The 14,885-nt window shown below is 48.2% G+C and overlaps 1 protein-coding gene across 5 annotated transcripts in view; it reads left to right on the top strand.

Annotated features, from left to right (window-relative positions):
* Nucleotides 1-14,885, top strand: part of LOC147034197 (uncharacterized) — a 54,443-nt gene that overhangs the window by 27,997 nt on the left and 11,561 nt on the right. For 3 of the 5 annotated variants that reach the window (XM_085878465.1, XM_085878456.1, XM_085878480.1), the window contains 4 exons: nucleotides 48-171; nucleotides 6,891-6,985; nucleotides 7,114-7,272; nucleotides 7,412-7,562. In XM_085878465.1, coding sequence (XP_085734591.1) covers nucleotides 48-171; nucleotides 6,891-6,985; nucleotides 7,114-7,272; nucleotides 7,412-7,562 — 529 coding nt within the window. Of the gene's footprint in view, nucleotides 1-47; nucleotides 172-6,890; nucleotides 6,986-7,113; nucleotides 7,273-7,411; nucleotides 7,563-7,859; nucleotides 8,308-14,885 lie in introns of those variants that run through there. The other 2 variants (XM_085878488.1, XM_085878474.1) reach the window with 1 other exon arrangement.

Below are 14,885 nucleotides of genomic sequence, written 5' to 3'. Positions count from 1 at the left end.
CCAAATCTCCTTCACTCTCCCTTCCACCCCCACCCCTAATTCAACAGCTTTACACCCCAATGGTTCCAGGAGCCCGAGTCATCCCTCCGACCCATCCACAACCTACACTGTTGCCACATTCGCCACAGTCTTACGCGCCTCAAGAAAACAACCCAAACGCTGGCTTATATAGTAGGTACCCTTATCTTCACCTGACCATTTGTGTTTAAATAATAAGTTTGTTGTATTTCCTTGAATACTAGAATATAAGACCTGTCGCTTTGCTGACGGAAATAACGATCTTTGCTGTGATGGCTAATCGATAGAGAAATAAGAAAAAGGATTCCTGGGAATGCGGGGATAACCAACCAACGTCGCAAGTTTGCATTTGCGGTTTCGCCGCGTGTAACCCCCATGTACCCATAATAATAATAATAATTTAAAAAATTATTTTTTATTTTTTCCCCATTAGAAACCTTCAAGGGAGTTCCCTGAATCCACCGTAGTTGGATTTATTGAAATCCATTCATCCGTTCTCAAGTTATAACATGACAGACAGATAGACAGCCATGGCTCCTTTTATAATATAAATATCTCCTCAGTGATTGGGCAGAAATTCACAAAACTTCATTGTTGTGATCAACACATGGCACGAAGGTGCAAGAGCAGTGTTTCACTCGCATGAATGGGTTAAATAGGTCAAATTCCCAAAAATGCAATTACGCACTCATTTTAAAATGAAACTGTATATTCAATCAACATTAGGGGCCACATGAAATATGTAACAATCTTTTTGGGATTTGACCTCCGTTTCATTTCCCAGGGATTGTGGATTTGGGGTCACAGGGGTCAAAATGGAAAAAAAATTTAACTCAAAATTTGATGTTGGGTCATTCTTGGTGGAACTTTCTGCCATCTTTCAACTGCTTTGGGTGGGAAGCGTGGAGGTTTGCGATGGCGCCTCATCAACTTGGCTTGACTTTTATTATTATTATTACTATAGTTTAGTCCTGTCTTCCACATGATTGGCCTGTTCATCTGTGATTTATATTTGCTCGTGCACTTTTCTGATATCATTCCACAAGTTATCACTTTAATTTGTACCCTCGCCGAAGGAGAGGGTATTGCATTTGGGTCCGTCTCTTTGTTTTGTCTTTGATTGTTTTGTTTGTTTGTTTGTCCACACACATCTTTCGTGTTTTTCTCCGCAACCGCTTGTCGGATTGAGACGGAGTTTTCACCATTGGTGCGACCACTCATGTAGAATGTTTTAATGATAATTATGATGTCACGTATCTTTGGACGTGAAAAAACTTTGGACATCTGTATCTCTTAAACGACACCAAGGGAAAAATTGAAACTTGGCACGTGGCAAGGTACTCCTCATGGGGAATGAGTGATTTTTTTTTGATGACGTCATAGGTGCCTTCATGATGATGTCATAGTTGCATATGTAGAATGCTACATCTGATCAGTATGAAAATTTTCATGGGTCATCTAGGGAATAAAATGGTCCACAAAAATTCTTTGGTTGTCGTCATCAGTCACATGAATCGGCAGCCATATTGTTTTTTTTTTTTTTAAACCTTCAAAAATCATCTTCTCTGAAATGGCTGAATAGATTGAGGCAAAACTTTACACATATGACCACCTATCCTTGAGGAACAAAAGATTCACAAATATGACATCGGACGCATGGTTTGACAGCCATCTTGGATTTGCCCTAAAACATATAAAAATCTCCAGAACAGATGGACAGATCGAGGGGAAACTTCACAAAAATGTTCCCCAAGGCTTGCGTGTACAAAGTTGTTCAGGAATAATTAATGTCACATGGTTTGGCAGCCATATTAGATTGAAGAAAAATATTAAATAATGTTTCCTCTGGAACTGCTTAATCATTCGATGTGAAACTTCACAATTGTAATCTAGTAATGATGGGGAATGCATGCTTTAAATTTCAACTTGATATTGTTGTGGGCCGGGGATCGGTTGCGAGCACGATCGCTAGGTGGAGCAGTAGGGTCGACTCTACCGAACACCCAGAATCTAGATCGTACCGTTCGGAAAACTGCGAGGGTATGGGTCCCTTTCAGGACCGCGAATCGTCAATAATTCCACCACATGGGACAGGGTTATTTGCCAAACTTCAAAATACCTAGAGACCCACGTGGCGAGCTACTGAGTATTCACACCCTCGACGGACCTCGAACGGGACGAGTCGTTTCCGTGCGTGACCCGAGCGGATGGTCACCGAGGTCCCGTCGGTCCCAAATGCACACCACTACGGCAGCAACGGTCTTCTTTAATTCCCCAACACGCACCTTGCTAAACCAATGAAGGAAGGGACAGAAACGAGCTGAAACATTCAACAAATGGGGTATTTATTAGCAGTCTGTGGGGAAGGAGGGAAGCACGTCAGGGCAGAGTTATCACGACTGATAGAGATGCAAGTATGTACAGCAAAGAGCACTTAAACAATTCCTACTTACCGATAAGGCCCACAGGCAGACGCACACCCAAAAGAAACGAAAGGGACCTTCCCGCCTCGTGTGGTCTTTGACGAGACGAGCGAACCAGGACGAGACCAGCCGCGTCGAGATGCGACCTGGCCAGCACCAGTGACGACACGAGACCAGAAGCGTCGAGCTATGTGTTTCGCGCTCAAGCAGACCACGCGCTCGAGCTGATGGAGAACCAGCGATAGGACGAGATTAGAGCAGACGCCGGCGACAGGACGAGATTCATCTCCTCCGTTCGTCCAAAATCACCAACCTTTTTCTCCAGTAGGGAGGGGCTTCCTCTTTTGACCACTTGCCTCCTGATTGGACGAAGGGTCCTCACGCGGCTCGTGGCCACCTCCCCATTGGCTGAGGCGCACGTGTAGTGCTCGCCCTCTGCTCATTGGCTGGAGCTTCGAGCCGAAGCGACGGAGGCTCAGCCCATCTCCTCACCTTCGGCTGCGTGCCTTATGACGCTGGTGCTGAGTCAGAAACTGGGCGGGTGAGACACCCGCTCCTTGCCGATTGGCTAAAGGGACGCCATGCCTATGGTAGGCTCCGCCCACGCGCGCCCTTGCTGGTGAGCGCGTGAAGAATGCCGCGAGCGTGATGGCGTCAGGATGGGAGTGAAGATGGCGTTATTATCGTTGTTAGAAGTGTAAAAATCCTATCTATAAAAATAACTCACAGCGCATGTACATTTAATTACCCATTAAACAAGGGATGGGACCCCAACGAGAAACACATACTTACCAATATAACTGTTCTATAGGACCTGTATGTTGAGTGCTCATGGCTTCCAGATTCGTAACAATATTACATGTGGTCTGGCAGCCAGAATTATTTGATTTTTTTTGATGTGGGTTTTTGGGGTTTTTTTATTATCCCACCCCCCCCACCCCCCCTGGAGGGAGGGAGCGGGATATTGTAATCGTCTGGTTTGTCTGTCTGTCTGTAAGCAACTTTACGGCAAAACGGCTTTAGCAAACACTATCAAATTTAATCCACAGGTGGGCAATGAACCTTGGACGACCCCATTAACTTTTGGGTCCAATTGGATCAAAGATGAAGGTAAAGGTCACAAAAAGATAAAAATCGTTTTTCGCTCATAACTTCATCAAAAATGATCTGATTTACTTCAAACGAAGCTTATAGTGAACATTATTCTATTTGTCACTTATAATCCTACCCATTCCGAAAGTGAAAAATGCATATTTGTGAAGATCGGAAAGGTCCGAAGTTTTGGGGGTCATGGTCATTGGTCAAAATTACAAATTTTCCATTCAAACTAAAACATGGTTATGAAAATACAACTTTACGGGAAAACGGCTGGCTCAAACACTGTCAAAATGTATCCACAGGTGGGTAATGAACCTTGGACTACCCCATTAACTTTTGGGTCCAATTAGGTTAAAGTTCAAGGTCAGGTCACGAAAAGGTGAAAATCGTTTTTCGCTCATAACTTCGTCAATAAATGGGCGGGATTTGTTGTGCCTGGCACCACTTGTTACTATTATTTTTAATAAGGTTCACTTGGCTGTGTCTGGATGGGTTTTGAGGGTGGAGGAGTAGCAGCTGAAATGCGAATCCTATCTTGGTCCCTCCTGATGACTTCATCTTTTATTTTTGCTTGTTTGGGTTCCTTCTGATTACTTCAAGACAGGACTGTACCTATTTGGTCTTCCATTTGAATTGAATTTTTTTATAATCCCATTCCGAATTCAGTTGAATAATGAATAATAATAATAATAAAAAATGTCATGGGTCAGGGTCAGGTGTCTGATCAAAGCGGGATGTCTTAGTACCCGGTCATCACTGCCAGCAGTTGTAAAGTGGCAGTTCTAGTTATGTCGCTTATTAATTATGTAACACACCAGTACACAAACGCCACACTAAGTACACCCCACAAAACAAGACCTGGTAAGGGTCTGCAATCTCCGATTGCTCTTTTTCTTGTTTTATTATGTTTTCAGTTGTTATGGTCAACTTGCCTTCCTCGTGGGGTCATGTTCTAGTACTGCCACCAGTTAATAAACCGTCTGGTCCATCGTGAACCAGTCTTACATGTGCAAAAATTTATCCCTTTCTGATTTTGTCTTCCTTGCAAACTGAGCATGGCTTTCAATTTCCGATTTGCACAGACATTTTCATGCATCGTTTTCCTTCATCACATTTGAGTTGTGAAAAGAGGTAATGCAATTGGCTTTTATTATTGTATTGGAGTCTTATTGGTTATTGGGTTGGGGAGTTGCATCACCTGATCAAGATCGGGTTATTTCCACTGTACTTTAATAAATCATTAAAAAGATTGTTGTTCACTAAGAATAAGTTATAAAGAAGGCCTTAGTTATTTTATAACTTGGTTTACACCGTTTTTCATCTAAAATGTAGGGTCGGTAGGTCGAAATATAAATATAAATATAATTTAAATTTTTATAAATTATATATTTTTATGATTTTTTTTTCAGATGTTCAATGGAAAAGACAAGGGTAGGTGGGGGGAAAATAAATATAAATCCTGGACCAGGAGGATCTAAGAAGACATTGAAGATGGAAGACCATTCAAATGCGGGATGCCCATGTTCACTGTCTCATCTGATGTGAAAAACAACAAAGAAGGATTAAAACATGTTTTTACAATATAATCTGGCATGTTTTTCTTATAGAAACCTGTTGGATCATCAAACAAATGGAAACAATGCTTAGAAAATTACTGTCCAAGTCAGAGATGTGTGCGTGCACACCAGTGCATAGTGCTGGATATGATTTTAAAAAGTTGTCTACTCGGAGTCAACATGCTCAAAACGGTCAGTCAGAGCCATAACCAGCTCTTACTTTTCAGCGGGCATCTGATTGTACCGTCTCCCCATCCCCATGAGCACATCAAAGGCTGATTTCTGGTCCGTTGAAGGCTGAATATCAGCATCTTGCAGGGAAACTTTGACGTATTTGGCACCGAAATCTTTCAATATGAACAGCGGTGTACAACTTTCGACAGAAACAAAATCGGCATGACCGAGAGTAGCCTGCGAATCATCCCTGCTGCTGCACTGAATTGATGCAATCGTTCGGCCAGAATATTCCTCGTCAAGATGTTGCATGATTAAATCACCAATACAGTCACTCGAATTTATACCGCTGACATACTTCTTAACAATCACTATCGCTCCAGAAACCTCAGTCAATCTGAACCACGCTGGCCACTGCTCAGACGCCATGACCGAAGACGACTAAGCAGCTCTACTGCGCAGTTTGGTTAAAGGAGACTCAGCATTTTGGTGCGCGCACGAAATTATATTTTGAAAATAAATTCTGACGTTTACATTTCGGGTTTTGAAACTTTTGTACCTTCCGCAGAAAATTTATAAATATAAAAGGCTAAAAATGTGTTTTATATTTATATTTCATTTTCGGCAAATATACAGTCAGCGGATTTGCAAACCAATTTATAAAATAACTAAGGCCTAAGCAGAGTCGTCATGAACCCAATGGAAAGGATGCAGACACACCAACAGTATAGAGGGACACTTGGAGGAAGATTGAGCGAGGGGAAGAAACCCTCAAAAAAACGTCTGAACTCAGAAATGGACGTTTACTTCCTGTAGCAAACATGAAGTTGGAAGTGCAACACTGCAATGATGGGCTTAAATGGCTCCATTTTCTTGGTTAAAGTTGTACAGGATCGAGTGACCACTTATTGGACTTGTGTCATCGCACAGAGTCCATGAGCCCTTTGTATTATTTTTCCATTTTGCATACGGATAATAAATATTTAAATGCAATTGGTTTGATTCTAATTTGATCACCTGAGCGAACGTGCGATAAGGGGTGGGCATACGTCAAGTAACATATGATGCTTGCTCGACGAAAGTGCCATTATTTCATGTATTTACATCAATTTGCTTACAAATTGATATATATATATATATATATATATATATATATATATATATATATATATATATATATATATATATATATATATATATATATATATATATATATAATACCAAGCTTGCACACTAAAAACTCGGCTCGCCGTGGCACTTAGCGGACATGCCGACAATGTTTGGGAAGTCTTGGCGTTCCATAGTACCACTTGCATTTTGCACAATGCGTATTTTGTCATTCCCCGTGTACGGTCTGTTGTCTGCTACCAGCTTTGTTGTACTGCTATCCCGTGCATGTGCACGGGTATCACTAAAAAAAAAATATATATATATATATATATATATATATATATATATATATATATGTATATATATATATATATATATATATATATATATATATATATATATATATATATATATATATATATATATATATATATATATATATATAATTTGTGATGTTGACCTTGCACTTGTGAAAATAATCTGATAACCATCCCACTTACCCCCTTCGCAGTGCCTGGGACCCCACTTCCGCCACCTCACCCCCCTCCCTCAGCAACTCCTACTGGCCAAATACCGAGACAGCATCCAGCACAAAGCCCAGCACAGGTAAGTCCATTGCAGAGGCTTTCTTATGTGAGATGTGGATCTGGGAGAGAAGTTGTGCAGGGATTAAAAAAAAAATACTCATCACCCAAAAACAATATCCCCTATTTTCCCCTGAATCCCATCCTCAGGCGATATACCATGGGACGTTGACCCCAACGCCTCCTGGAGCGGGTGGAAGTGCTCCCAATCCCCAGGCCACTCACGCTTATGCTACCGCTGGAGGTGTTTTTACCCTACCCCACCTCCCCCCTCTTGGCCACCACTACCAGACGGGAACACACCAACACGTAAGAACCTGATGGAGGATTTGCAAAAGTCTCTTTTATTTGCATTGTTGATGAGCATTGATCGAGGTGGTAATTAAATTTGTTTTTGTTTTTCTCTCAATTCGCACCTGCGATTCTCCCCCCTCCCATTCCATACTAGGCTGCATTGAATCCCTCACCCCATCCTCACACAGCCCATACTGGTCCTTCTCCCCTGGTCCTTGTCCCGTCTTCACAGCCCGTCCATCACCCTGCAGCAGTACCTCCACCTCAGTTTTACTTGGCTCCTGCACCGCCCGTCTCTCAACATGGTAACGGATGAATCCTTGTATGGGTTAATATTGGTGGTATTGGGTGGATGGGAGGAAGGGACTGAGGATGATTTGGTAGAGGATTCCTGGAAGGTGATGGGTGGGGGGTGGGGGGTAGGGAGGGGGAAGGAGGGAAGTTCACTAATGATGAGGATCCACATAACTCGTGAGAGGATCATCGACCGAAAATTACTATGCTTCCCCATTCTCGGGTCACTCACCTGCTTTTTAAAATTTATTTTATTTTATTTTTCATTTCTGGATGTTGTCTGAGAATTCTGATTTTTTTTTCCCCAGTGTACTGGCTTCAATGTCCACCGGCACGCAAAATTTCAGCTTTCCTGGAAGGCACTGATCTTTAATATCAGTCAATGAGTCAGTGGTTCGAAAGAGCTTTATACATGATTGTTAATCCGAAATGCAAAGACACTATTGTTTCAATACTGTGTTCGAAAATGCAACGCAAAACACCCCATGAACGCAATAACTCGGCTCTCCGAATGGCAGCCAGCAGCTTCCTTTCCCGCCTGCCTGAGCCGCTTCCAGCTTCCACCACACCAAAACTTAACACAAGCAAAACTCAATTCGAAAAATTGTAGAAAAGATTATACAAGACAATAAACGCCGCAAGGGATATGCATTTTTAAAAGCCCAAACGGAAAGTCTCAAGGCAGAAAAGTCGCCTCCCAAGCTGCCCTCTCTCGCCACCCCTTTCGTCCCTCCCCCCTCTCATGGGTCGTTTCTATTGCATATATGTATATATATATATATATATATATATATATATATATATATATATATATATATATATATATATATATATTGTTGCGGTCTTCGCGCCCGCCGGCGTGCGACGGCCACGTAACTCGAATCTCGGCACGTCGCCCACCGGTGGGACAATCCAGTCGTGACCCTCTCGGACTGAGGCCGGGAACCAGTCACGGGTGGACCTTTCGGTCTCACCGCGATCGAGCCAATCAGCCCCCGCGTGGGATAGGGTTGCTCGCCAAATTCGAACTACCTAAGTACCCACGCGGAGGGTAGACCGGGCGATCGCACCTCGCCGCAGGTCGACTTCGGACACGGGCCACTTAAGCGACCCGCTCCGTACTATCAGAATAACCGAGCGGTGTTATCGTCGACCTCGACGGTTCGATTAATTATCGGGCGTATTCAGCCCACTACCAACCCTTTACGTGAAGCAAGATGGGGATTCACTGGAGGAAAAGACGAAGCGAAAGCGGGAGAACAGTTCAACAATAAAGCACATTTATTCGCGACGAACGGAAAGCACACAAATACAATTCCACCAAATGCACACAAAAAAGAAAACACAATTCCATTTACACAAAAAGCAAACATAAAAGTGAAAACACAGTGCAGAGCTAATACCGACTACCGAGCACACGGCAACACTTATACAATTCTACTTCACAGACGGCGCCGACAACACATACCCCAAAACCAAGGAAAAGAAATCCCCCAAGAATGAGGTAGGCCTGGGGCCGAGACCGGGTCGGGCCTACCCGTCTGGTGATGAGACGCGGAGCGGCGATGGCCCCGCAACCCGCGGGCCTCGTGGACAGTGCCTGGCAGGGGGTGGGAACGGGGCCCCCTTGGTCGCACTATCTCAGCGCGGGGGGAAACAGGAGGGGGTTGCTGATGCTCGGGGTATAGAGGATCTTTATTATGTGCGACGAGCGCCTCCACCTCGGCCAGGTCGCGCTGTCGGCCTCCCTCGGGTGCAGCTTCCTGCACGACGCGAGCACCCCCTCGTCTGGTGTCGCCGCCTTTCCACAGCTCGTCCCTCCGTTCCGACTCCAACGCACACGTACGAGCAGCTCCACCGCCCGCGAAGTCTGACCCTCTGCTCCGACTCTCCTGCTTCCGACTCTCCTACTCCGCCTCTGGACTCTCCGACTCTCCACTCTCCGACTCTTTCTGACTCTGACTGACGAACACCGTCCCTTTTATCCCCCCGTAACTTCGCCTTTGACCCCTCCCTTTGACCTTTCACCTCGCTCCCCATTGGCCCGAGAAAAGTGGGCGTGAAGGCTTTTGATCCACAAATTTGCATATATCGATCGTTCTCTGGAGGCGGGGCCAAATCGCCCTCGCTCACCGATTGACGGCAAAAGTGGGCGTGTGTCGTTTTGATCCGTTTTTGAAGCAGAAAATCCGTGATTTTGTACACGCTGTTCAACGTGCGCCCTACACGAGTCCAGCATCGGTGCCCATGAGTGGCGCGAGATGACGGTGATGCGATGGTGGCGAGTTGTGACGGTAAAGGTCATGGCGGTTGTGGTGAAGCGGCGTTGTGGTTGGTGGTTGTTGTTGTGGTTGTGATGGTGGCGATTGGTCCAAAATAAAGATAGTAAAAGAAAAACGGCTATCCTAAAGAGTCGCAGCACGTATAAATGACATGTATTCCCACTAGACAACGGGTTTGGGCCTAACTACACATGCACTTACCGAGATACCTCACCTAAGGGACCTGAATGGTGGTTTGCGAATCTAGGCAACCACAACACTACCCCTTCCTTTTTACAGACTCGTCCCGAGTCGTCAAATTTCGTGTGTGCCATCATGTGTAGTTTACCCCCAGTACACTTTACCTACGGATCCCTGAGTGCGACATTCATGGTATTCGTGTCCCCAAAATAAATAACCTGAGGGCTGCGTAACTACCTAAACAAACTCACTCACACGGACGACTTAAATAAAATTGCCGGCGCTAAGACATACATGCCGGGGGCGCACTCATATGTACAGTACATCTTAACCTGAACTTACAAATCTTACACTAAACCATGGCCCAGGATCATTGAACTCTGCAAAAGAAAGCAGTTAGCAGGGAGCCAGGCTGCCCGCATGCAGTCTCTGGCTCAAAACAATGCAGGTGACAGGGAACGTGGCTGGCTGCTCACACGCAGTCCAAGGCCTTCCCTTTTGAACTGAACTCAGTGAACCACAACGGTGCTTGGGCTGCACAACGCAGTCTCCGTGCCAGCTCAAGTGGCACACGCAATGAGCACAACGAATGAATGCATGAACGGTCACAAACACGGTGCACGGGCCGCCACTGCAGGCCCGTGTTGTAGCTGCCAACAGGGCAGTTCTTGCAGCTTGCAAACTGTTGCCTTGATCCTGGCGCACATGGAAATGAACAGGGGGGGCAAAGCAAAAATTGAACGGGGCTGGTGAACGTGGGCAGTGGGCATGGCATGGCAAAGGTGAGCAGGCAAACACAGCCCGCAGAAGAAGGCCGCTGCAGGCAAACATAGCGGGCAGATGAACTGGCCGGCACAGGCCTCGAAGAAAAACAGCCAGCAGATGAACTGGCCGGCACAGGCCTTGCAGCACACAGCTGCCGATGAACTTGGCCGGCCTCCGCCTTGAAGCAAAACACGGCCAGCCGATTAAGTTGGCCAGCCTTTGCCGTTCAATGGAGGTTGGTGGAGGGAGTGCGGTGGTGCTGGCCACTTGGAAGGCGGGCTCGGACCTACCTACCTGTCTCCCTCCCAACCTATCGCCTTTGCCTGTCACTGTACATACCCACTCCCTTAATTTGTCAAACCCCAATTTAGCCCCAACTTATTTTTTTATTGTTTTTATTTTTACTTCCCCACTATAAATCGTCCCCTAACCCCCTTTATCGTCCTTGTTCGGCTAACCTATCCTGTCACCTAGCCTACTCCCCAACCCCTACGTTCCCTTCCCGGAGGGGAACAAGGAGAGCTAACGTCCTGTGCCGAGGCCCAACTCCAAGCCTCAGAATGGCCTCCCAGAGTTCGGCGATCTTAACACCAAGTGGGTCCAGCGGCCCACAACGACAGCGAGGGATGGATGGTGCGGAGGGGTACATCTCCTAATCTACCCTAACCATTTAACTGTTAAACTACCCCGGGCTTTCAACAAGCGCCTCTCGCTTAAACTATTGGTTCTAACAACCCAGATTCCCGTCGCCTGTGTTGGTGTCCTCACAATTCGGGCCTCGCCCCAATTTTCTCTCCGTGCCCTCACACGGTCTCCTGGCTGGGACACGTGGCTCCCTTTGGCAGGCACGACCCTCTGCCGATTCTCCCGCTATGGCACCCCCGGGCACTACACTGCCTCCGAGCCTACCAGCTCCCTAACACCGGGAGTGCCCCCATGGCACCTCCCTGAAACGCACACGTGGCAGGCCGGCCTCCCGGGCCCCTTCCGAGGTCACCCGTGCCCACTGCACTGCCCACGCGGCTAATGGGCGCCCGGGCCCCGCACCAAGCAGGCGCACCCGTGCCCACTACTCTATCCCGGCCCCCCATGGGCCCTTGGCCTACCGCGGCCGACTAGCCTGGTGCCCGGGGTACCCACTCAGCGATACTCACCTTTCGCAGCCACGCTCCCAAGCCCGTCAACAGGGCTCCTGCACCCCTCCAAATGGGTCTCGAGCCTACTTTCCCACCAACAGCAAAACGACCTCCATTTTTCAATTTGACTAACCCAGCTAACTCACTTTACTCTGACCCCGGGGTCCCTTGGGCGGGAGTCACTCCTCCCCCCAATCACTCATCGCACCATGCATTCCCCATTCACTCCACTCACACAGACCCGCTGGCCTCACTCACTCAACAAGTGCTCACCTCACAACTCACCAACTCTTCAACACAAACACCGCTGAACTCTGCCATCCTTCTAACTACATCCCCTAACTAACTCGTGCTCCCACGTCGTCCCTTAAACTAGTAGCACGTTCCTTTTAACACTACGTAGCTAAACTACGTCCCCACTACACATCCACAAGTCTGTCCATGTCCCCAAATAAATCATTTTATTTCCCAACCTAAATCTGGCTACAATCCCTCTAACTAATCCATTCCACGGACTCCATGAGGACTTACCCCTGCCCCATGAAGTCGGTCTAGCTAAGCTAACCCTTCCCCCTAACTAGTTTTCATCCTGTGCCCAGGGTAAGGGGGTCTTTCACCCCTTGCCCAGGAATCCTTTGCACCCGAAAGTGAGGCTTACTTTATTATTTTTTTTTTTTCATGCGCAGCACCTGCGCGGCAACTCAGAGCTCGCGCACTTTGCACCTGCCCGTGACGTCATGCAGCTGCACGTGTTCCTCGTCCCTCCTTGGACGGTACCATCCGGCCGGGATACCCCTCCTGCCGGATTCCAACCCCACGTGCAGCCATGGCGTCACCGTGCGCATAAATAAAAAAAAAAACACAAGCCACACGTCTCGAGGGGTTCCCCACGCGAACACATGTGCTTTGCCCGTTGGAGCTTAACACGCACGATCGCGTGGAGAACCCGTCCGGTCCAAATCCGTTTACCTGCCTAACTTTGTCCGTCCGCGGGATCGGCAAATCCACCGCGTGCGTTTCCGGACCGGGACTTCACTCTCGCAAGCGAGCACGTGGTGGTCTCGTGCGTTGCACAGCACGAACCGCGTGCTCACTGCTGGGCAAACCCGGCACGGTCCTCGAAACAACTACAGCCGCTACTCGGCTTTCTTTCTTCTGTCGCCGTCTCCGTCTCCATTCCACACACGCATACCTGCGTGTTACGACGCACACAGTCCACTCCATCACATTCACACGGGGAGACGCGGCTGCGTGCTCCCGCATGCCAACCGACATCTCCCTCACATACCGCTCTCTCACACACACGGTCTCCCTGGCACACAGCGACCTTGCACACGGCCGTTCACTCACGCGTGCCTCACTACTCACACGTGGTGCTCCATTCACTCGCGCGGGGGCACTCACCCGCGGTGCCTCACCCACACACGCGAGGGCACTCAACCGCTGTGCCTCATCCACACACGGTGCCTCACCCACACACGCGGGGGCACTAACCCGCGGTGCCTCACTCACACTGGCCGTTTCATCCACACACGCGGGGGCACTAACCCGCGGTGCCTCACTCACACTGGCCGTTTCACTCACACACACGGCCTCACTCACACACGGTGCCTCACCCACGCACGGCGTGCTGGGAAGCACGTACTCTGGCACCGTCGCCACCACACCACTCACACACGGGGTCGCTTCCACACACGGGGACGCACTCACACCTTGCACCACACACACAGGGACAACCACACTGGGGATTTGTGTCCCCACAAGGGTCTCCAGGGCCTCTACACCCCCCAAGCTCTCCGTGCACCCGTCCACAGCACTCGTCCCCTCAACCTCGCAAAACACGACCGAACTCACCTGGTCGTGACTCGCCTCAAGGGGGCATACTCCCTCCCCTCGTTCCTGGAGGAGGCCATCCCGCTGCTCGCACCGGGTCCCAACACGCTCCGCGAGCTCAACCCCATTATCCTCCACTACCTCCGTGTGTGTGTGTGCGTCACTTACCCCATCTTCATCGTGTAGTCTTCCCTCTATTTTTTCTGTCTCCCGTGTCTCTGCCAACTCTTCACCCTTTACCTCCCTTGTCTCAACTATTATTTCCGTTGTCGTCACCTCGTGTCTCGTCTCACACGTTTTGGTCTCCCCATTTAATTTTTCCCTTTCGGTCATCGTCACGACCCTCGCCCAACACGTTCCACGGTTTTTTTCACCCGCCCTCCACCGCGGGCCTGTCAGCTTGCCGTTGCACCCCTACCCAGCTCGTTTGCTCACACGTGGAGTCGCCATTTTTATCTCCCGGTCACGGCCTTCATGCCCGCCTGCAGGCTTCGGCCCATGTTCTGCGTCTCACCCGCAGCTTTTTCATTTCCTCCTTCATGTTTGTTTCCATTCCGTTCATTTTTGTATCCATCTTTTCGTTTATTTGTTGTGTATTCGAATCCATCGTCGTTTTCACTTCATTCATTTGCTTGTTCATGTCTTTCATTTCGTTTTTCATTTCATTTGTGTTTGCATCCATTTTTTCGTTCATTGCCGCCAGCATGGCGCATAGCTGGGCCATGTTGGATGCACTCAGCTGAGCCGTTTCGGCAAGGGTTGGGGAAGGGTCTTGGTGGAGAGGGGGGGGAGGTGTCATACACCGCGGCCGCTGCCGCACCCACCTCGGGCCCTGGGTTCAGCTGGGCGAGTCCGTGTTCCTGCACAATCAACATTTCCTGCTCGGGGATTCCATCCTGGACCATGGACTCTACATTATTACACATATACATTTCTAATACCCCCGGCTCCCGCTCGGCTTGAGACGCCATCTTGCTTCTCGTGAAGGGTTAATTTGCTCGCTCGTAATTTGGAGGGAATCGGGGGTCGCTTCTCTCACCCCTGGACCGATTCCCCGTGAAATTTAGCCGGAGACAGGGAGAGCCCGTTTTCCTGTTCTCCGATACCAGTGCCGCGAGGAGGGCGATGAATTTGTATC

This window comes from Eptatretus burgeri, chromosome 1 (assembly GCF_056783735.1).
Source record: "Eptatretus burgeri isolate ZD-2024b chromosome 1, Ebu_testis_v1, whole genome shotgun sequence".
Classification (NCBI taxonomy): Eukaryota; Metazoa; Chordata; class Myxini; order Myxiniformes; family Myxinidae; genus Eptatretus; species Eptatretus burgeri.
Note: the sequence above shows the minus strand (reverse complement) of the source record. Positions and strands in the feature narration are given on the sequence as shown.